The sequence below is a fragment of the Vanacampus margaritifer genome, chromosome 9 (assembly GCF_051991255.1).
Source record: "Vanacampus margaritifer isolate UIUO_Vmar chromosome 9, RoL_Vmar_1.0, whole genome shotgun sequence".
In the NCBI taxonomy this organism is placed as follows: Eukaryota; Metazoa; Chordata; class Actinopteri; order Syngnathiformes; family Syngnathidae; genus Vanacampus; species Vanacampus margaritifer.
Window position 1 is genome coordinate 27,773,081 of NC_135440.1, and position 22,267 is coordinate 27,795,347.

The 22,267-nt window shown below is 43.9% G+C and overlaps 1 protein-coding gene across 2 annotated transcripts in view; it reads right to left on the minus strand.

Annotated features, from left to right (window-relative positions):
- Window positions 1-22,267, minus strand: part of LOC144057462 (CUGBP Elav-like family member 3) — a 37,039-nt gene that overhangs the window by 1,673 nt on the left and 13,099 nt on the right. For both annotated transcript variants that reach the window (XM_077575038.1, XM_077575037.1), the window contains 10 exons: window positions 8,737-8,785; window positions 7,350-7,478; window positions 7,178-7,257; window positions 6,153-6,308; window positions 5,702-5,846; window positions 5,043-5,192; window positions 4,233-4,295; window positions 2,868-2,972; window positions 2,588-2,731; window positions 2,136-2,303 (listed from right to left, as the gene is read on the minus strand). In XM_077575038.1, coding sequence (XP_077431164.1) covers window positions 2,176-2,303; window positions 2,588-2,731; window positions 2,868-2,972; window positions 4,233-4,295; window positions 5,043-5,192; window positions 5,702-5,846; window positions 6,153-6,308; window positions 7,178-7,257; window positions 7,350-7,478; window positions 8,737-8,785 — 1,149 coding nt within the window. In that variant the 3' untranslated portion in view covers window positions 2,136-2,175. The remainder of the gene's footprint in view (window positions 1-2,135; window positions 2,304-2,587; window positions 2,732-2,867; window positions 2,973-4,232; window positions 4,296-5,042; window positions 5,193-5,701; window positions 5,847-6,152; window positions 6,309-7,177; window positions 7,258-7,349; window positions 7,479-8,736; window positions 8,786-22,267) is intronic.

Sequence of the window (22,267 nt, forward strand, 5' to 3'; positions counted from 1 at the left end):
TGGGGGCATTTTCACTTGACTGTACTTTTCTGAGCTCTAGCGGACAAGCAGGAGCAAAGAAAGAGGTTTAATGCGCCTGCATCAGAATCTCTGTGAGAAAGATGTATTTTATATCAACTTCTTATACTGATAAATACTGATTTATAAACTGCTCTTGTAGCGTCGAGATTTAGAGGTGATTTATTGGAAGATAAAGGAAACTGTGTTTCTTGCTATAAATGCAAACACACAAAATGCCTCTTTCTCTTCTTTAATGCCATGCAGACTTGTATTGCACTTTTGTATATTATAATGCAAGTTCAATTCAAATTAGTGCTCTTAAAAAAAAATACATGCAAATGTTATGTACTTCAAGTACTGGGTTTACAAAACAAATGTTGAAGGTCTGTAACATTGATGATTCAGATATTGGATTCTTTTCATACCACTAGAGGGAGCTCACTACACTTTTGAGAATCACTGCCCGAGTTGATGTTTTTTTCCCGATTTGTTATTCTTGTGCTCTCCGTTGCTTGTCATATCGTGCATTTCTACGCGATTGGAACGATGACATGTCTTTACTGATGATGAACATGTGTTGAAAAGTACAACGTCAACCCAGCATCCAGTGTGTGACTCACAAGTCAGATTGCTTCTCCTGACATGCGCCCAAAGAAACAACATTGACACAAAACCCACAGAAACGGATCAAAAACTAAAGAATCAAAGCACACAACGGCTCCAATGGCTGCTGCATGCAAGCAACAAATGTCCAACCGTATTTATGGTGCGGTGACTTTTGACCTTTTTTTGATCAGAGCGTGTGAGGGTCAATAGAAAAAAATCCCGGCACAATGCAACCGACAGTCTGTGGCGGTCACCACGGCAACAAGACATGCAGGTCAGCACACGCACGGCCGCTCGCTGGAGGTAACCGCACAAAGACCGCCGCCTACCAACAATCAATCGCCACGGCAACCCAAATACAGGCCGACCAATCAACTTACAACAATGTTGGAGGAGGGGGAGGCGGTCGGGGCTTTATGGCTCGCTAGGCGGCCATTGCCGTAGCGATGGGGGTCCTGCTGAATTGCGATTGGACGGAAGGATCTGGGGCGAGTTGCCATGATAGCAAAAGGACGCAACAGCAGCAGGAAGGAAATTAAAACGTCGACGTTTAACTTTTGTCCTGTTTTGATGACATTGTAAGTTGTAATAAAAACATGTTCTTCTGTAACTCGAGGCCAGGAGCATTTGTTTATCTATTATTTGCATTTTATGAGCAAAAAAGTAACGTTTGTTTTTCAAACAAAATAAGCAATCATAAGATACACAGAATATGAACGATATTTACAATTTATAAGTCTCTCAAATAGCCGCACTTTTATTTCTTGACAATTTCCTCTATTTGTAGTTTTAAAACAGAGCAATGTTTGCCAGGGCAATTCATCCTCCAAAATCACACTACGTAGTTTGTGGGTCCATTAAAAAAAAAAAACAAGACAGGGTTCAAAAGTTTTCTTATGAGAACGCCACGGGTCACAGTTTATCCATTGCAGTTAGCTGGTATGTGTTTGAGAGTCACTTGTTTATCATTCACTTTCATTCATCCAAGAATGGTAGGTGCTGCTGTTTTGGTTAGTACTAAGTGTGTGCATCTTCACACAAAAGGCGGTTTTCCATACATGGGGTGCGAAACGTTTCAAGGACAGTTGGATTTGTGAGTGGAACGATTCGATTCAGTCCGACTTGGATTTGGTACGGCTCAGTTGGAGACGGTATGATGCAAAACCTTTTTGTTGTCATTTAATATTCACTTGAATGAAGTTATCAGTACTGCAAATGTGCCATGTCCTCATATCGCTTTACAATAAAAGATGATTTGATACATATATTAATATATTTCAGAGTGGAACGATTCATTTGGGTTTGAGGCACTCGCATCTTTAAAAACAAAACAAAACACGATTTTGCGGTTCAAAACGGTTTTCGTGTGTACGATATTGTCCGCTAAAGGAAATCATCAAAAGAACAGAAGCCACTATTTGAGGAAATACGATATCAAGTATTTTTCTCGTACTGTTTCCACCTCCTCTCTTGATTTCTTTCCCGTGTTTGACTCCAGCCTCGGTTTTGCACGTCCTTAACAAGCTCACCTTCATTTTTGTATGGATGCTCCGTCCTGTCCGCTGTCTCTCAGTACGGGCGGTTTGCGTCCTTGGGCCTCTTGAGCTGCACTTTCAGTCTCTTCATGCCGATCTGGAAGCCGTTCATGGCCTGGATGGCGGCTTGAGCGCTGGCCGGGTTGTCGAAACTCACAAATCCTGCCGCCGAAGGAAAACCAAAAAATCAAAGAGGACAAGTTGTTTTGATAATCCTTGAATTCACTTCTTCCTGCCTCAACTTGGAGACGCACGCCGAACGGCGTTGTAGATCAAAATGATTAATGGACGGCGTAATTCATCCTCCAACCCCGCCACACCCTTGTTTTTGTTGTTGTTTTTTTTATCACTTGTCCTTTCCTGTGTCCGATACGGCTGCTGTCTGCCCTTCCGCCCCTCCCTTTTGTCTGCCACATCTGTGTGTGCATCGTGTGCGCGCGTCTCACCAAAACATTTGCTCTGGTTGGTGGCCCGGTCGACAAACACCTTCGCCGAGATGACATTGCCAAAGGGCAAAAACATCTGCAGCATTTCGGAATCGCTGAACTCCTGAGGCAGGTGGTAGATGAAGATGTTACATCCCTCGGGACCTGACACACGCACACGCACGCGCGCACACACACACACACACACACACACACAAACGCACAAGACAACTTTATAGTGGCCGAGTGGAGAAAAGGGGTGTGGTCCTAAACACAGACAGACAAAAAGTCCCATCATCACCTTCTCTTTGCTGCTGTTGCTGGGGCTGCTGGTGTTGCTGGGCAACCAGCGTGGGCTGCTGGGGGAACGGCTGGCCGACCAATCCGTAGGCGGCGGGGTACGCCGCTATTGGGGCAGACAAACGGCAACGTTATCCCATTGGGCTGCGCCAACAGGTGGCAACACGGGAACGTCCAATGGCGCCTGTTTATTTTCAAGCCCAAATGTGTCCCGCTGAAGGTGAAAACTATAAAATGTCTGTAAAAAACAATGAGCGAGACCACCGCTGTCCCCCACCTCCCCTTTTCCACGCTGTGGCTATAAATCCTCCACACACGCAGGACATTTTCAATGATGACACACCACCCACCACATTTGAAAAGATTCCACAGGTTTGCCTTCCTGGTTGGACATTCGGAGCCTCACTGGCGTAATTGAATATAGTAATAACTTTTTAAAAAACAAAGAAAAACATATGCATGATTAGTTTGAGAAGCAAAATGATGCATTTATAAACCAATTCAGTAATCTCTCACATATTCACAGTTTAGTGTTCACAAATTCACCCGTTTGCAAGTTTTTTTTCCGATGGAACCTCAACTCTGCTAAAAACACTCTGAGATGCCGCCAAATCCTTGTCTACATTGGAATTGGGGTCAAGGAAGTATGTTGAAGGAACTCATCTCAACTGAGAAACAAGAAATTTATATAAAAATAGTCCAATACAAGAGAAAAGGAAGAAGGAAAATTATAGATGAGAAACAAATGGTCGCTATCCAGCGGAAACCTCGCATGTCCAAATTAGTCAAAGTTAAAGCGTTAACTAATGAATTTATCACAAAAAAAATGATCGTGTTAATTTTGAGCGCAGATAATCCTTTAGCTGACAGCGGATGGTTACGTTGAAGGTAGCACAGGTTGTGTTTGAGCAATAAACATAACCACATGCATTCAATTAAAGTATTTAATAAATATTTGCAGATGACATTCAGAATATTTATTGTCAAACTATTGGGGTCATTTTTTTTCCCATTTTTAATTATGCAAGTAATTAACTGATTAGAAAAAGGAGGATGAGCAGCGGATCAAAAAATGTGGACGACATCCTCATAACATTTAAATGTCAAAAGAATGAACACATCACAGGTGCTCTTTAAATTTGGCAGGTAAAACTTTTGGATAAAAAGCCTTTTTAATTAAGCAATTCATTGTGATTAATCCAAATTCTAAGATGTGATTAATCTGATTAAACTGTTTGACAGCTCTAGTTAGCCCAAATATGGTCAAATTATCCCCCCCCCCCCCCACAAATTGCTACTAATGGTCCTTCCCCCATGAAGAGCAGAACAAATTGCGAGCGTTTCTGTGTGAGTTGTGCACGCCCACCTGTGTAATGCTGCATGCCGGCGTAGGCCTGCTGTAGCGGGTCCAAGGCTGCTGGAGTCTGAGCTGCAAAATCAGGGAGGGAAAAAATTCACATTGAAAAACAAACTGTTCTTTTTAGTTGTTGTTTGAAATGTCCTGCTCTGACTCGGCGGTTTTGCGAGAACTTGAGACATGGACAAAAAACAACAACAACAACAACAAAAAAACGGAGCATTATTATTTCCTCCGTTGAGAGAAGAGACAAAAAGCTTGACCAAATAGGATGCAGAAAATCCGTTTTCACTTGACGTGGGCGGGAAGAATTTATGATCATGCATGAGCAGCAAATTTTTTTTTTTTTTTGGGCTGTCAGAACCACTTCCAAAAAAATATGACAAAGGTGAAACAGAGGCTGATGTCAAAAGAATTTGCATGCATACAATTTTGAGGCTAGTAACACAATAATCCATTTAAGAGGAATAAGCAAATAGGCAGAGATGAATTATTTTATTTAATTATTTAGTTGTTCGGGCCCAATTTCAATGTTTTAAAGATGATTTGAACTGAAGTTGAGGGCTGATAAAATGATTTTAATATAATGTTGAGACAAAAAAACAAAACAGAAACTAGAACTGTATGGTGAGCAGAGATGAATTCTTTTGGTGTCGGTTCAGCTATGAAATGTTTAAAAAAAAATATTCTGACTTGAATTCTGCTAACGTCAAAAAACATTTTTCAATATTCACGGCATGAAGTTGTGAAATAATCTGGATTCTCTCATTATTCGTTGACCCGGTTTCACCTGCGCTGAGGTGGCGCCGGTCCAAATACCTTGATATGTGTGAATGCCGTTGGTGTATAACGTCTCGGTCGCTTGCTGCCCGTTGGTTGGCGCGGGCACGCTGCCGTAACCGTTCACTCCCATCGGCGGCGGGAGAGCCGGCACAGGCGTGGCTGCGATAGTCGGCGGAGTGTTTGTGCCTGCGGGCGTGAATCGGAAACACCAAATCTCAGCCATTGTTTGACAGACAGCGCAAACTTCGCAGCCAATTTGGAGTTGAACTGAAAACGGAGCTTGAAATGTAAACAAAACAGCGGTTCAGGCGTAACTTCAAGCAAGTTGAGTTTGTTGCCGCCCTGCAGCGGTCGCGTCTCAAGTTTGGAGTCAAAGCAAAATAGCTTCCGAACGATGTCATAAAAACTTGTAAGTTGGGTCACACGTATCTCAAATTGGACCATTTTTTCCCTTGCTATATTTTTTGTGCAGTAATGTTCCAACCACTCTCAAATGTGTTGTGTTGAACTTGGCAGGTTGGATGTGCAACTATGGCAAAAAAAAAGAAGAAAATAAACATGTTCCCTGAGCAGAACCTCAGAATCAAGTGATTCAGACTTGGACTCAGGTGCAAAAAACTAGGATTGGGACATCCCTACTATGCAGTAATAAATTGCTGTGAAAATGCAGAATTGCGTCATCATCGTGCGCCTACCCGAGGACGGCGTGATGGGCGTGATGGGCGTGGCGATGATTCCGTTGGCATTGAGCGCCGCCATCTGCTGCATCTGTACGGCGGCAACTGTCGCCACGGGGGACAAGTACGCCGACTGGGCGACCAGGGCCTGCTGTTGGACAAGCTGTAGCGGGGGGGGGGGGGGGGGGGTACGTGGAAGACAAAGAGACAGTTTAATGCTTATGGGAAGACACGAGAGAGGAGGGAAAAAAAATAAGAGCCAGCGAGTGATGGAGGAGCAGATGAATAGAGATCTAATTACGCGAGCATTATGCCCGGAGTCAGTGGGTTAATGGCGGCGCGTTGCAGGGCCAGCTAAATGCCAGATGACGTACGTCCTGTTGTCCAGCTAATGACGTTAAGCTCAATTAGGCGGCCGATAGCCTCTTGAAACTTGGGACGTCCTTTCAAGAGCGAGCGCGCCACTTGCCTGAGCGTTGACCGCCTGCGTGTAGGCGTTGTAGGCGGGGAAGTTGATGGTCATGGGGCTGAAGATGCCCAGCTGGGAGGCCACTTGCTGCATCCTCCTCAAACCCCGCTCCTTCTCCGTGTCGGCGAACTTCACCACCAGACTGGACGACGCCCCCTGACACCAAAAGCGCATCGCAATCATTGTCGTGATTAGAGATAGACCGATATGTTGTTGTTTTTTAGGGCTGATACCGATGTCGATTATTAGAAGTCAAGGAGGCTGATCATGTTCAGTTAAGGGGGAGGGGGGGGGGGGGTCGGGGTAAAAAATGTTCCAATCTTGACTCTGTTGTAATATCTTGAAGCATATTTATTGAACATTTTTTCTGACTTTTCAAAATATTGATTTAAAAAAAAATAAAAATCTTAGACAATAAATATCCTTGTAAATTTCTAACAAAATGTTCAGGGGGCTCCCAAGGTTATCAGTAAGTCTTAGAAAGTGAATTGGAAACAAGTAAATAATACCATAGCTCTCTCTTTTCCAAAATGTAAAAATACCTGAAATGTTAAATTTTCACATTACTTTGTTTTAATGTCAAACAAAAACAAATGGTTCAGAAGGTGCCAAAGGTAGGCAGGATCTTATCAAGTTAACTGAAACTTTCAATAAATAATTCCCTGAGATGAAAATGGTTTGGGCCGATACCGATATTCGTCAAAATGGCGCCGATATTCCTAGTCATGATTGCTTTGTTGGAGGTAACAACCGGATTCGATCTGTTTTCTCATCGTTTGGAGGCCTGTTCTAAAAATAGCTCGCCGGCGATGGGACATTGTGATCTTCTAGGAATATTGAAGAAAAGATTTTTTGAAAACAGAGAAGATCATGTTTGACATGAGACCGCTACCGGTACGAGTTTTCTTTCCATGTCTTGTACGGACACAACGAGCCCAGCTCAGCGTTTCATAGACAAAACAAAATCGTGCGTTCTAGCCCGGAGCCCGATTAGGAAGCCCGATTAGGAAGCCCCTTCAACTCACAGGCATGGTGCGACTCCCGTGCAGGCTATTGATTGCAGCCTGGGCTTCGGCGTGTCCCTGGAATTTGACAAAAGCACACCCTAAAGGAACACAAAATGAATAAACCCATCAATAAACAAGGAGTGGGCACGCCAACGTGAGCTCCACTCCGATGAGCGCGCAGGTCACGCACCTTTGCTGGTGCCGTCGGGTCCTCTCAACACGGTGCACTCGTCTATGCTGCCAAAGGGTTCGAACAGCCTTCGAACGTCCTCGTCGCTCTGTTGCTTTCCCAGCATGCCCACAAACAACTTCCTGTCCTCTGTGGAGGAAAACAAACCATTAGGAGTGAGTCCGCTCTTGAAAAGCGGATTCTTCCCAGCAAGAGGTACTGTAGAGGGGATGAGGGGGGGGGGGGGGGTCCTTGCATTTACGATTGTTTGATTGCGACAATAAAACATCATTCCGGCAGTAAGGAAATGCGCAGGGCAATCGCATGCATTGTTACCTGCCACACGTGTCACAACTCGGCCAATGAAATCATTCAATCAAGATTGTTTGTCCAAACAAAATTAATAGTTTGTGCATTGTTATTCAAGTTGAATTTGTTTCCACACTATACTCTCAACTCAAAACCCCTCACTCCATTGAAATGAAATTAATCCAGCACCTTTTTTTTTAAGGATAATGAACCCTTTATAACAATGTCCATTTTCAAATAGAGCATAAAAAAGTGAATAGTTGGTGATTTATTGTTGATTTGTCATTTGAGGCAGTATATTACGGTGCAGTAGATGTAGAACCAATTAAAGAGGAATATACTTTTTCAACTACTACTATTGTTCTGTCATATGAATTATTTTTAGTAGGAGAGGAGAATAAAAAAAATACATGCCATTTTTGTTCAAATATCTGTTGCTTAAAGCGTTGTCAAAGAGCAATTAACATTTCCCATGTTAGCATTTAGCTAGCGGGGGACCGTTATTAAGGCAACATTGCTTGGTGGTTGTAAATAAACAATGTGCACTCCAATTGGCATCCATTAAAGAGAGGAAATCAACGAATGTCTTCATCAAACAAATCCCTTTTGCTGCCATCGTTTGGTGTCTCCTTTTTAAAGCATGACATCGTCCGTCCACGCGGAACTTTCTTCACCACTTGCCTGCCTCAAATTCACCACCTTGCTCCACAAAAAAACTTGGATTGGCCGACGAGGGAGTTCGTGAACATTCCTCGCGTGCTTCCCGACTGATTTAGGAGTCAACTCGAAGCGAGACATGACGTGCACAACCTTGGCTTAAACATCATTCCCACCTCGCTGGAGTGCATTTGGGTTGTTTTTGTAGGAAGCTTCCACTAATGTCCACCAGGGAGCAGTATTCACTACAGCGGAACAAGGAGAGTCTGTTGTGTGGAGGCTGCCAAGCTCCCCACAGACCACTCGCCATCTCTGTCTCATCCATTTTGAAGCTTCTCTCTGTCACTTAATGTGCGTGTGTGTGTGCGCATGCGTGTGTGTGTGTGTGTGCGTGCGTGCGTGCGTGCGTGCGTGCGTGCGTGCGTGCGTGCGTGCATCTCACCTCCTCTGCCTTCGCTGTCTGCTGGTTTCACCTGGATCGGCCGATTCATCTGAAGTAGAAAAACAAGGCGCGTGAATCCACGTGCGCTCCGTAATGTGCGCTGTATTTCACAATTAGTCTCACTCGTATGCTTTCATATCCGTTAATAGAGAGAAGCCGGCAGAAAATGTCAACAACGTCATACGTCCGCTTGTTGAGTAACTTTTTGACCTTGATTACAGAAAATCCAGTGTATTCTTACTCTGTAACTGTGCAAAGGATACCAGTACTACAAAAGTCCAGCAATACCATGCGGTGAAATAGGAAATGACCCAAAATATTTTTGATACTCGTATGTATGCACAGTTCAACAGATCGCCAAAAAATCTCGACAAAAGTGTGTAAGTATTATTATGGAATTTTCAGTAGTAAGGCGGGGAAAAAATGGTCCTTTGGCTTTTTTTTCCCCACATTTGAAGCTTCAAGCATACACAAGCCTTACAGAGTGTCTACAAGAAGGTGGCCAGTGAGCGAGTGCGCAGAAAAGTATCATGGGAAGATGATGTGAAAATATATATTTTTAAAATGTAACATTTGTACGTATCTTAGTTTTCATTTCAAACAAAAGGTGCAGAGCAGTGCAAGAGACAGCAGTATTTCTTTTAAAGTTAATAGTTCCCTATAATTAACACAGTTTTAAATTGATCTATTATCGGCTGTGAGCTCTCAAAAAGGCAGAAGCCGATATTCATCAATATGTTGAATATCGGCGCCGATAATCGGCGAGGTATTTTCAGCAAAGCAAAATCAAAATGTATGCTATCGTGTGACATCCTCAAATCAGACCTGATTTAATCATGACAAGAACTCATGAATTATTTCCTTGTATGTGAATGTTATTGTGCTTTTAAACCTCATTTGGCTAATCACATTTGGCATTTATCACTCATGAATTCGGACCGAGGATCTTTCTTTCTTTCTTTCTCTTTCTCTCTGTCACACGCACGCACGCACGCACGCACGCACGCACACACACAATCAGAGTGGAGTACCGCAGGGGATTGAGAAGTGACGAGATTAAGAATGAAGGCCAGCTGATCTGGATTACAGGGCAACTACGGATTAGACGAGGGACACGAGTAGGTTGCGATAGAGGCAAGGGAAGACGAGGAGGGGAGGAGGAGCGGCGGGACGAGTGACAAGTGTGGGAAGCTAACGGCCACAGTGGTCCCAAATAAAGTCGGCAAATAAATAAATAAATAAAAAGATGGAGAAGAAGTGAGAGGCCTTGGGGGACCCCGGCTGACTTTGGAGCGACATAAAGGGCAGATGGAAGGCCAAGAGGAACACAGGCAGTGAATGGGACCGCTGGAGAGGAGAAGAGAGCCAGATAGTGGTGTGTGTGTGTGTGTGTGGGGGGGGGGGGGGGGGGGGGGGGGGGGCATTGCATAGATGGAGAGATGGAGTGTGGGAGGATGAAAGCAAAACTGGCGCTGGAGAGGATGATTCAAAAAAAGAGGGAGAGAGAGAGAGAGAGCGAGAGAGAGGACGGGAGGAGGCAAGCGTGATTCAGTCGTGACTCGCTCTGTCTAAAAAATGTCACGACTACCGAGATCCATCGCCCGGGATTTATTATGCATGCATGCACACACATGTTCTGCACAGCCCTTCAGCGCACACAGCCAGAGCAGGAACAAGTGCAAAACACACACACACACACACACACACACACGCACACACACACACACACACACACACACAGTGCTTAGTCATAGCACTGAGGCAATGAGACGGCGTGTTAATGCCACAGGGAACGAGGCGAGCAGCGGGAATGACGGCGATGAAAGAAAAGTCAAGAAATGCGAGAAAAATCCCTGCGAGGGAAGAAAGGAAAAGAGACTTGCCGAGAAAAAAGGACAATATTGATTCCAAGCCGAGTGAAAAGAACAACAGCATGTGGCCGACACGCCCATTTTTCCGAATTGAAGCTACGGAAGGAAGGAACATGACAATGTCCTGATCCAAAAGTACATATTGCCATATATGGTATTGTACGGCTAAGCCAGCATTACATACCGTGATACAGATATTTCATATCTTGTCAAATCTCCTCCATGTTGTGTCAGTGAAAATGGCTTCACCGCCCAATAAAAATGAAAGATCTCCAGTTTATGACATTTTCACAAAATGACACATTCACATGATCCACGTTCTGTTTTTAGCAAAAGATAAACAAGCCATTGATAATTGGCAAATTGTGACGTGACCAAAAAGCGAAAAACATCTGAAATGAATTTGCATTGCATTGACCAAGATTGCATTCCAACGGTGGCGGGCGGCCATGTTAAGACTCGACTTCCGAATGAGCCGGGCCATGAATCAACAACGGGGAGTTACAAAATCCAAAACAAAAGGGAGGACATAAAACAGAGGACGTGATTGGAGGGAGGGAGTGCAAAGAGGCACGAGGGAGGCGTTGAGAGAGAGACCAGGCAAGGGTCCCAGTGGGGTGTTAAGGCAATGTAATGAAGCTGGTAATTGAGGAGGGGGCGGCGCCGGGAGAGACTGATCCATACCTTTGATTAATCAGCTCTTAGCTGTCACCACAAGCTATTGATCGAAGGCAAGGCCATCACAGGTGCGAACACACACGCACACGCGCAGGGGAAGGGGAAGCGATGATGCACATTTTTAACCTTTATTGACTGGAGCTGTCGGCTCACATAAACTTACAGGAATGACGCGCGCACACACACACACACACACACACCAGCACCACCAGTGTTCCCAGTGACCTTGGATTCACACGTCTCTCCCCATCCAACCGTTTGTCCAACCGTCCATCATTCGCACGCTGCCATCCGTCTTGCGCTATCAAGCCATCGATCAGTCACGTCTTGTTCATTGATTTGAGGCCGTGTTGTCGAGATTGTTGCCAGATCTGCGCCACTCACATTCCTTCTATCCTCCAATCTCTCCGGCCCCAGCTGCATTTCTCCCTTCATGAGGCCGTCATTGCGACTGTGAAACGCACTCAACGGTGGGGGGGGGGGGGGGGGGGGGGGTTTGGGGGGGGGTTTGGTTGGTGGGGGCTGGGCTACCTGATCCGTCAGTCGCTATCATGCCCGATTTGTGCTGAAACTGACATCTCAGTCTGGGAATATCGCAAGTGCAGCGAGAGGAGGAGACGGCAGCCGCTTCCGCCGAGACAAAACAATGGCGTCGGAAAATCGTCCAGGCGACCGGCGGGTTGCCATGGCGATCGTATGACGGCACACGCGGCGAGGTAAACAAGGATGCCGGTTGCCAAGGGCGACTGCTGCGATCTTCTGGTAAACAAAGAATTTGCGCCGGGAAGCGCTTTGCCGCCTTCGTGCTTCTCCTCTCTCGGGAAAAAAAGGTGGCAACCGTCTCAAATCATCAATGAGGAAAAAATGCATGACTAGAAGAAGGGAGGCAATGTGGAATGTCCGTCCAACTTCAATATCCTCAGGTGGGGTCGCAGGGCGCGGCAGACTTTGGGTTACCACCAATCACACGACACCAACAAACAAACAAACAAACAAACACATTCACATCTACTGGATGGACAATTGCCAGTCGGCGCACCTCGCAAGACCCTCATTATGACATCATTAACTGCATGCTTGCTTTTCGACACTTTTTGTAAAAAAAACGGTGGTGAGCCGGAGAACAGATAAGCGCATTTACAGAGAAGTTCGCCGATGGACTCGGAGCGCCGTTATGGATTCAATGTCACGATAGTCGGAGATGTTGGATGACTGAGCAGAAACATTATTCGATGTTTAGCGCTGTTACTGCTTTCATATTGTTGTTTTTTTCTTTCCTGTTTGTTCTTCCATTGCACATTTGCTTTAGACGTTAGCGACATGCAAATTTACAGTGTACAACATTGATGCTCTGAAATTCATTATCGAGTCAAAAACTTTTTTTTTTGAACTTCATTTGTCTGAAGAATACACTTTTGGTGGGAGCTACTTTTTCTTCTGCTTAGCAACTGAAGTATCAGATGCGGAACAATGGCAGAAGGGGAAAAGTATGACAGCTCCACAATGTTGTGATGTGGCGAAAAAACTGTAAAGGAGTTGAGATGAACCAGAATATGTGGAGCTTTAAGACCGCAACATGATTAGTATTTGCGGGAATTTTCTTAACAATGAAAAAGAGGAATCAATTCTCCATAACAAATCCATTCACACTCATCATTACTCTAACCAGCTCAGTGGCCGAGTGGTACAGTGTCCGCCCTGAGACTGGGAGGTCGTGGGTTCAGTTCCCGGCCGGGTCATACCAAAGACTAAAAAAAATGGGACCCATTGCCGCTCTGCTTGACACTCAGCATTCAGGGTTGGAATTGGGAGGTTAGATCACAATATGATCCCCGAGCGCGGCTGCTGCTGCTGCTGCTGCTCACCGCTCCCTCAGGGGATGGGTCAAATGCGGAGAACGAATTTCGCCCCACTTAGGTGGGTGTGACAATCAGTGGATCTTATCTTACTAACGCGACCTATTCTACTGTCCACAATAGTTTTCTCATTCCTTTTTTTTCTATTGGCACTATTTACGATTTTTAAGATATTTTTAGTGTAAGTGAAAGCGTTGTGCGAAATGTCACGGTAACTTCAACTTCAAGACTTAGCGAACCTCTTGGAATTTCAGCCCGTGCGAGCTTATTGGTGGACATTTTTAACCAAAACTTATCAGAAAATTGAACAACTTGAAGAACAACTTGCAACAGACCAAACGAAAGAAAGAATCAACTTATACTGTTTTGAGCAGATTCTCTGTTGGCAACGTCACACAAAAACGTTTGCCAAAAGGCCATTTCTACCCACACAAAAATTCCTTTTGCAACAAATCGTCCGATTTTCACATTTCTTGCCGCGCTGCACTCGGGTAAAAGTGGCCAATTAAGCATTTTGACAGGCTGTCATTTGGGGGGGAAATCTTATCACGGCCATCAATCGTATTTGTTCAAATTAGGCAATGCTCTTGTTTTTTTTTTTTTTTTTTTTTTTTTTTCTGGAGAGCTCAGTATTGTTCATTCGTAATTTCACCGATTTGACATGTCATCATCATTGCTCTCCTTTTTTTAATTTTTTTTGTATGTGGGTGATTATGTGTATGTGCGTGCGTGCATTCATTAGTTCACCTAAAACCTATTGAAAAAAAAAAATCCCATAGCGTTCACCTAAACCGAACGCTTCCAGCCAGAGTCGTGAGGCCGTACACTTGTGAAATAAGTCAGAAATGAAATAGTAGCCGCACAGTGTACATTTGGAATAGCAGTTAGCATGTCAGTTAGCATGAGCCGCTTGACAAAATCAGATGGGATCGACTCATCTTACCCGCGACCAGGATGAGGACAAGCGGCAAGCAAAACAAATGGAGTGAGCGACGTTTAAAGAGTGTTTCATTATTTCTACCATATGGAGAAGAGAATGATGAACTTGCACAATGCTTTTACAGTTGATACATTTTCCGTGACTAGGATTTGATCTGAACGGCCAATGTTGTCGTTTTGGCCCGTCAAGTACGACGGCCGCATGTCAGACACGCCGTACAATCTTTCTTTCCGTTACAGCACACACGTGAGCAAAGGCAGGCGCTCCTTTCAAATCAGATTAGCCTCTCATTACTCACGTTCCAATTAAGACTTCATTAACAGCAACCATCTGCATACGAACAGGCGCTCCCAAGTGCTTTTTTTTAATTTTTTTTGATGCGGTCTCCTCGGCCAATTGGTATGTGAGCAGTGGCGTGCGGATGCGTGCGATGTATGTGATATATGGCGGCCACTCAAGAGGCGGCCGGCACGAACGAGGGCCTGCATGCAAAGCGCACTTCCATTTGCATGCCAACAAAAATGTCCGCTCACTTGCAGGAGACCGTCGCTCACACGCGACACACTTTTGCTCCCCTTGTGTTTGCGCGCACACAAACACATCCTCTACGCGTACAGTTAATCTCACTCCCTTCAGTAATGCAGGGAGGATTGTGCCAGGATTAGGGGATATTAAATCCTTGGATTATCCAATCAAATCGTATTCTACTCCCTCCCCCACCTACGCAAAATCAGCGGAACGAACCATTGCCCCACATCCAGACGAGAGAGGAGGAGATCGTGTGTGTGTGTGTGCGTGCGCGGGTTATTTGGAACATGGATTAAATGAGAGTGTTAAATCATTTCCATATTTGCATTGATTGTGTTTTGCTATGAAAACGCTGGAGGGCAATATCCTCCTCCTGTAAAAATGAATAATGAAAGTGATTACAGTGCACAGCATGAGAACACACAATTATTTTGGTGCATATGTTAAGTACACGGTACACGGTAGCCGCCGCCCCCCAGCCTCTCACACGTGTCCCGTTTCCAGAAGTATTTTTATCCCGCGTGATTTTTTTGTTGTTGCCTGCGTTCCTATTTGCAAGCAAAAGCCTCCTAATCTCTGGCCGATGGTGACTCTGCTATCCTTGCGTTTTGCAGCCATTCTTCTTTTCTCTGGATTTGTGCAGCACAATCAGCTCCTCCTCTTCCGACGCTCGTTTCCTCGCCGTGATTGCGAGCGTGCTTAGCGGACACAGAAATTCATTATGTGTGAATTGGACCAAAGCGAAATCGGGCACAGGCGGGCGAGCGCCTCGTCTGCCTGTTTGTGTCACAACAACAGCAAACCCAAGTCGAAAAACACGTCGGGACCGTTTTTTTTTTTTTGGTCAGTCACTCACCGAACTTGTAAAAACCACAAGTCTTTGTTTCTTTGCGTTCCTAAATGGTGGTGCAAAAAACACGGCTTTGAGAAAGACTTGCTTCCCAACATTTGTCCGTGTATTTGCCGTACATTTGGGTTGAGATTTTGGAGTCAATGGAAGCAGATGGTTACGTTGAGGGGTCCGCGCACAACAACATTATCGTATTGTGATCGTCAGGAATAACCGGGACATCCTCAGTTCACCGATTACATGCGGACTACAAGCCATTTCAGAAACTCACATTTTGAGACCCCATTTTCAAATTGCTCTCTGATTCGCAATTGTTGTGTGACGAAGTGGCTATAAGACACTTAAAATAATATTTTTTATGTAAGAATGATCCATGGTCTACATCTGAGCAAACAAACGGACAAACTTTCACAAAATGATTATTATCATTGGCTTTTGCCTATAAGTACCACCTAAACAAAAACACTTAGCCCTCTGAGTACCACCACAAATAAATGTTTGTAGTGAAAGATAAAATTCTAATGTATCATAGTTAAAAGTGAAATACAAATGAACTGTACTTAATAAACACACTGTATTGTATTCCCAAAAAGTTGAAGCTACTGTAACAAAATGTACAGTTTGAACAGTCAGCATTAGCGCAAACCTTCAAGCTTATGCTAAAACGCAAATAAATTAAAAAAAAAAAAATCTCAAAAAGTTGTCTTCTTGTTGGTTGTACAAAAAAAGTTGTACAAATTTTGGGTTCCATTAGTAGTGGCAAATGTTTTTCACCGATTTATCTTGGTCTCGTTTTTCATATGACAAAAACCTGTCATTTATAGGGTGTGTAGACTTTTCATATCCAGAGCACATCCTGGGCCTTTACGATGCCATCCCAAAAATGTGTCAGGTCACTGATGATGACGATTTTGTTGATTGACAAATCAACAAAAGTGTGGTGAAGATGAAACGTGCAATGTGTTTATTCCTACATTGTACTAGCTATAGATCATAAACAAAGGAAATATGTATTATGATGTTTGCATTCATATATTAAATATTGTCATTATTTAAAAAATGGTTGTATTCATCTTTTTTGCATCACCTCATCTGTGTTGCTCCGAAATGCTTTGGTCTTGTGTTGCAAATATTTGTTGAAAGCGATCGGTCAACGGTGGAAGGATGCGATCTACCTGACGCGTGCGTGGGTTCAAACACGAGCGTCCCCGTGAAGCCGAGCGCGTGCGGGGCGCGCCTGTTTACACGGCTCCTTCACAGCTGGATGAAAACGGCGGTAGAGCGGCTTCACCGGCGGCCCCTCCTCTTCCTCCTCTCCCTCATCACGTTTGGCTTTGCATCCGCCGCGTTGCCTAGCAACCCGGCATCTCGCTCAGCCCCGTCGCCTGGCAACCGCCGCCTGCTACCGTAATATATAAAAAAAAGAAAAAAGATCCCCATTCCCTCGGTCTTCTGCCGTGCATTTTTCACACCTGAGGAGTACGCGTTGTTGATCTGGCCGTTAACCCTGAATCGGTCTACCAGCTGGAGGGAGTCCCCCCCCCCGTCTCAGCCCCCCCCCCCCCCCCCCCCCCTAATGATGCTATGGAGCGCACGCATGGAGCAGAACGAACCACCTCGTTGATTTGTATAATATCACTGTTTTCGTCAGAGCATCCTGCATGAAGCGAGCGGAGCACTCAGTGAAATTTGATCCTTTGGATTGAGCGGCGCATAATCCAGCAGGACTATAGCGGATAAATGTTAGACCTATGCACTTGGAGCTTCTTTCTATTTTTGGGGAGTCTAAGTCCTTTGGGAAATGAGCCGGAGAATTAAAATGGCTGCTCAAATCCATACAAATTCATGATTGCAAAAAAAAAAAAAAAAAAGGAAAATGAGATTACATTGAGGGCAGAGCCAGTGACACATTTGGCAAGTTTAAAAAGCAGAAAGAGAAAAGTACAGAATAATGTGGCATAGGGCAGGGCGATATGGTGAAAAAATAACATCTCAATTTTTACAGACATTCAGGACGATTACGATTTTAATCGATTTTAATCGAATAAACCCAACAAACATATGACCTTTTTGACAAAATTGATCCATTTTCATTTAAATTGATGCGAGGAAATATGGTCCTTTGAAGTACATTTAAAAAAAAAAAATCTGTTTAATTGTACTGTAGTTATTTTCAATACATTTAGAGCTCTTTTTTTTTCTCTTTTCTTTCCCTGCCACACTGTACTGGCTTCAACTCGTTTCCAATTGCGCTGATCTACTTGGACGCGCATTGTGCGAGCTGACAACGTCCACGTCCGAATAAAGCTGCAGTGAAAAGGCAATTATCCCGGCAGCGGACTGAAGTGTGCTGGCTGGCAGAGACGACCTCAGTGAAAGGGTCGTAGCCCAGGTGCGACCCCAGTCCTGTCATCGTCTCACACACACACACACACACACACACACACACACACACACACACACACACACACACACACACACACACACACACACACAGCCAGCGCCGCCTCTGACAGATGTCTTTGTCCAACAGTGACAGAAGTGCGCCCAGACGTCACCCCGCCAGCGCCGGCACCTCCCGGAGACGCTATTCTTACACCCAGCAGCCGCCTGGCCCTTCCTCCACGCTCATTATGGCAAACTTTTGTCTGTTTCTTCTCACTAACCCGACCTCCCCTGCTCCTCCCAGTCTCACCCCCCCCCCCCTCACAGTCTATATGCCACTATTCATGCCAAACCTCTTGATGACCCACAATGCTCTTAACAAACACCCCCCGCCCCGCCTCTTTTTTTTTCATTTTGATGAATTCACTCGTTCCATTCACTCTTTCCTCAAATGGCCCTATACGTCTGCCTGTATGCAAATATTAGCATATTAGCATATTAGCATCCAACACACTTTGCAGCCAGCTTTAAAAGAATAGCTTTGCCTTTTTCCATTATAGTTAGTTGACATTTCATTTTGACTTTTGTTTTTCAAATTCACTTACTTTTACATAGTTTTTAGAGCAGTTTTGTTGGTTGTAAATAAAAATTTAAAAAAAGAACATAAGTCTTTAAAAACATTTAAACGTTTAAAAATAAAATCAATAAATAAAAGTCGGTTTCTAAAATGACTAAGAGACCAGAATTGATTCAAAGATTCGGGGCTGATTTCACTTCTGTCGGCAGCTCATTCTATTTGCATGCAGCATAATAGCTAAATGCTGCTTCACCATGTTTAATACATAGCCTTTCTTGCATGCAAGATGAAAAAAAAGACTATATGGATGGATGGACCACACAGACAGACAAACAGACAGAGGGTGAGTGAACTACAATTCCCAAACAGCTTTTTCGACCTCCCTACTTTCGTATGTCTGTGCAAAGGTACGAAACGGTCTGACCCAAAATAAATACGTTTAAAATCGACCCTGAAAGCTCATGTATGAAATTAATTGATGAAAACAAAGGACATCTTAGCTAGAATTATAACAAGTATAACAACCTTGATTAATACCACGACATCATACGTGTCATACCGTTTCTCCGTCAATGTACTCAACCCGTGCCGGAAGGTGCGCGTCATCAAATGGTCACGCGCAAAAAAAAAAAAAAAAGCGTGAATGTTCTAGAATACAATTGAGAGGAGGACAGGATGCTGGCAACGTGATCCGTGTGTGTTTGGAACCCGGCGCTAAGCCTACTCAAGTGCAAATGCTGGGACCGTCAGACATCTGTCAAGGTTCCAGCGCTTGATTTGGACGATGTACAACATACCGCACGGCCTGACCGAGGACCATGCTGAAAACAAGCTAAATAACCAGCAAAAAAAGTTCACATGAAAGTCATAATTTTATGAGAAAGAAGTAAAAAAAAAAAAAAAAGTCATGTTAATAAGAAGAAGGTGTAATATTGTTGTGTTGTGATTTTCTAACGGCGGGTCTCAAGAGAGGGAGCGAGCAGCTGCTGGTCTCAGACTGTTGACTTTGGGTTCAAGGGGGGAAATTTGGCCTCATTAAAATTGAGACTTTATTCTTTGTAATAATCTCATCGTTTTGTATATCACATTTATTTTGTGAGCGTCTTTCAACGGGATCCAAGAATGCTTTATCTCATAAAATTACAATTTATTCTCATGATAGTAAAACTTTATTATTGTAACTCTTCTTTTTCACTAATGAATTTCCTGAATTATATTTTTAGTCTTGCAATAATAATTTACTAACGATTCATCTGCCTCTTAATTTTTCATTCATTGATGAATTGGAAAATACATTTAAAAAATCCATTTTTTTTTGAACAAGTCATTTCTACGGGAGCGTGGAACTGCTAATGCGGAGTATCTGTTTTTGACTGGCGAGCACGTTTGAACATAGTTGTGAGTATGTTCCAACATACAAGTCTTTAAGCATATTGGAACGTACTTGCAAATAGGTTCAAAATATATTCACAAGTACGTTCAAATGTGCTCACAAGTATGCGCCAACAAACTCGCAAATACATTCGAGCGTGTTTTTAGGCTAAATGCTACAAATATAGCATATTTCCCCCTAAATGCCACCGGGTAGTATGGGGAAAGTATGCTATTTTATATATTTATTTATTTATTTTTCAGTGTGGCTCTAACGCTTCCTAATACTTATCGATCAAATGCAATGACATGTAAAGAGAAACAAATCGAGGCCAGCATTTCCCAAAAAGAATTGCAATGAAAGCGTCCGTCTTAAAATGAAGAGGCGCGCTTGTGGCATTACAGGCGAGGAGGCTTGAAGGGGAGTTTGGATGGCCGAGGTTCTATACGGCATCGGCCAGCTGATTGCGTCGTAACTCAACTGCTGAATACGTACGTGCGTACGTAAGCCATAAACGTAAAAGAGGCCCGCGTGCGTGTCTGTTGCCGCCTCATATTTACGTGTCACTTCACCTTTGAGTTACTTTCTGACTCTGACAGACGGAAATCACATCCTGCCGCCTCCTCGCAATCGTGCTGAATTTAGTGCTTCAGCAAGTCTATTGCGATTTTTATTCTCTACACTTTTTCGCCGTGAAAGAACTCCCAGATAATATTTCCAATTGACACCGTTCAAATTTAAACTTGCTTCAAAAATTCACGACTCCCAGGGTATGTATCGTCTGATTCCACATTACTTAAAAATATCAACTTTTCTCCATTCATCTTCAATGGGACAGACATTGAAATTTGTCAGCATCAGATGACACTTTTCAAAATAAACACGCCACATTAGCCATGAATTTGAACAAGTCAAGTTAGGTCAGTGCTTAGAGCAATTGCCTGCCACGATAGAGAACCTGAGTTCAAACCTCGCTTGGACCACCATTTTGTACATTTGATGGCTCGATACCAACTGAATATCAGATTAGGAAATAGAGGATCATTTCCCTGAAATGATTAAATCCCACTTTAGACCGATTGTAGCTCAAAGTTTTCTTTTCATTCATTTGTCATTTAAGTACAATTATAAAACTGTCATTTTCACATCATTTCTCTTTCTATTTACTTCATAAGCACATGCATTCAACTCTTAGCATTCAGATTTTGCAGCATTCCCACACAATTTCCGCATAAATTGCACTTTGTCGAGTTCATAAGAGTGGCTGAGATACAAATGTTCCTCGTTGAGTGTGCGTGTGCGTGTGCGTGTATATGTGTGTGCGTGAGTGAAAGGAAGCATGCGTGTGCGTGTGTCCTAAAGAGGCAGGTGCTCTCTGGGGTCATACTTTTATGAGGCTATGATTAGATTCTGCCTCATTTTTGTGATGAAATATGAGGCAGGCCTTCTTTCCCTCTCCATGTTGCATGCACAAACGCACAAACACACACACACGCACATGCACGCCAAAGACTTTTGTTTAAAACAAACAGGCCAAATCCCCATCGGTCTTAGCTGTACACAAACCACAAACACCCCCGTCGCTCTGCATCCCCCCTCTTTATCACAATCTCTGGCTCCGCCTCTTTCCCCTCTACTCACAACACACACTTCATTCGACATTTGTCCCCCTACTCCCTTCCCATCCCACACACAGCGGAGATAAAAATAGAGAATCAGAACGAGGGAAGGGGAGGGGGTGTGGGGGAGCGGCAGTTTGGGGTGGGGGGGGGGCGATACACATCACAAACCCCATCAGGCGGGGAGAGATAGAGGCAGAGGAGGAGGAGGAAGAAGAAGAGAGAAAATGAAGGAGAGAAGCAAGAGAGGAAAGCGTGGTTGTGTTCTAAATTGAAAGTGCAGCAGTAAGCAGTGAAGGGGAATAGTAAACAGTGCTGCTGACCACATAAATATGCTAAATTAGCCCACAAAGTCGCCCTAGTGGATAATTGCTCATCATAGCTTTGCCCCGTCGGGAGGCCTCCTGCCAGGCATCTTAGATTCCACATGGAAAAACACGCACAACGTTACACGCGCATCCCGTACGACCAGCGCGGTGGAAGCTCACAAGTTGAACAGTTTGGAGTCGCAAACTCGGAGGTCAAACCCTCGTTACCACGTCAGACAATCCTTACAGTGACGGCATCATTAAATACAATGACAAAGAAAAACAGCCGCTATCACACTTTGCCTTTCAATTGCTTATTTTGGATAATAACGTCCGAAGCTTTGCCACTTTCATATGCATATGCAAAAATAACGCTTATGACGTTAATATTATCCAAAATATTGCGAGTTTCATTCAAATATTTTCAAACTGTGATTGTCATGTCATCCTAAATTTGGGCGACAATCAGGCGCATTTTTTTGGACATAAAGCAAACGCAATTCGTTATTGGACTACGATGTGCACATGTACTGATCCATTTAGGGGA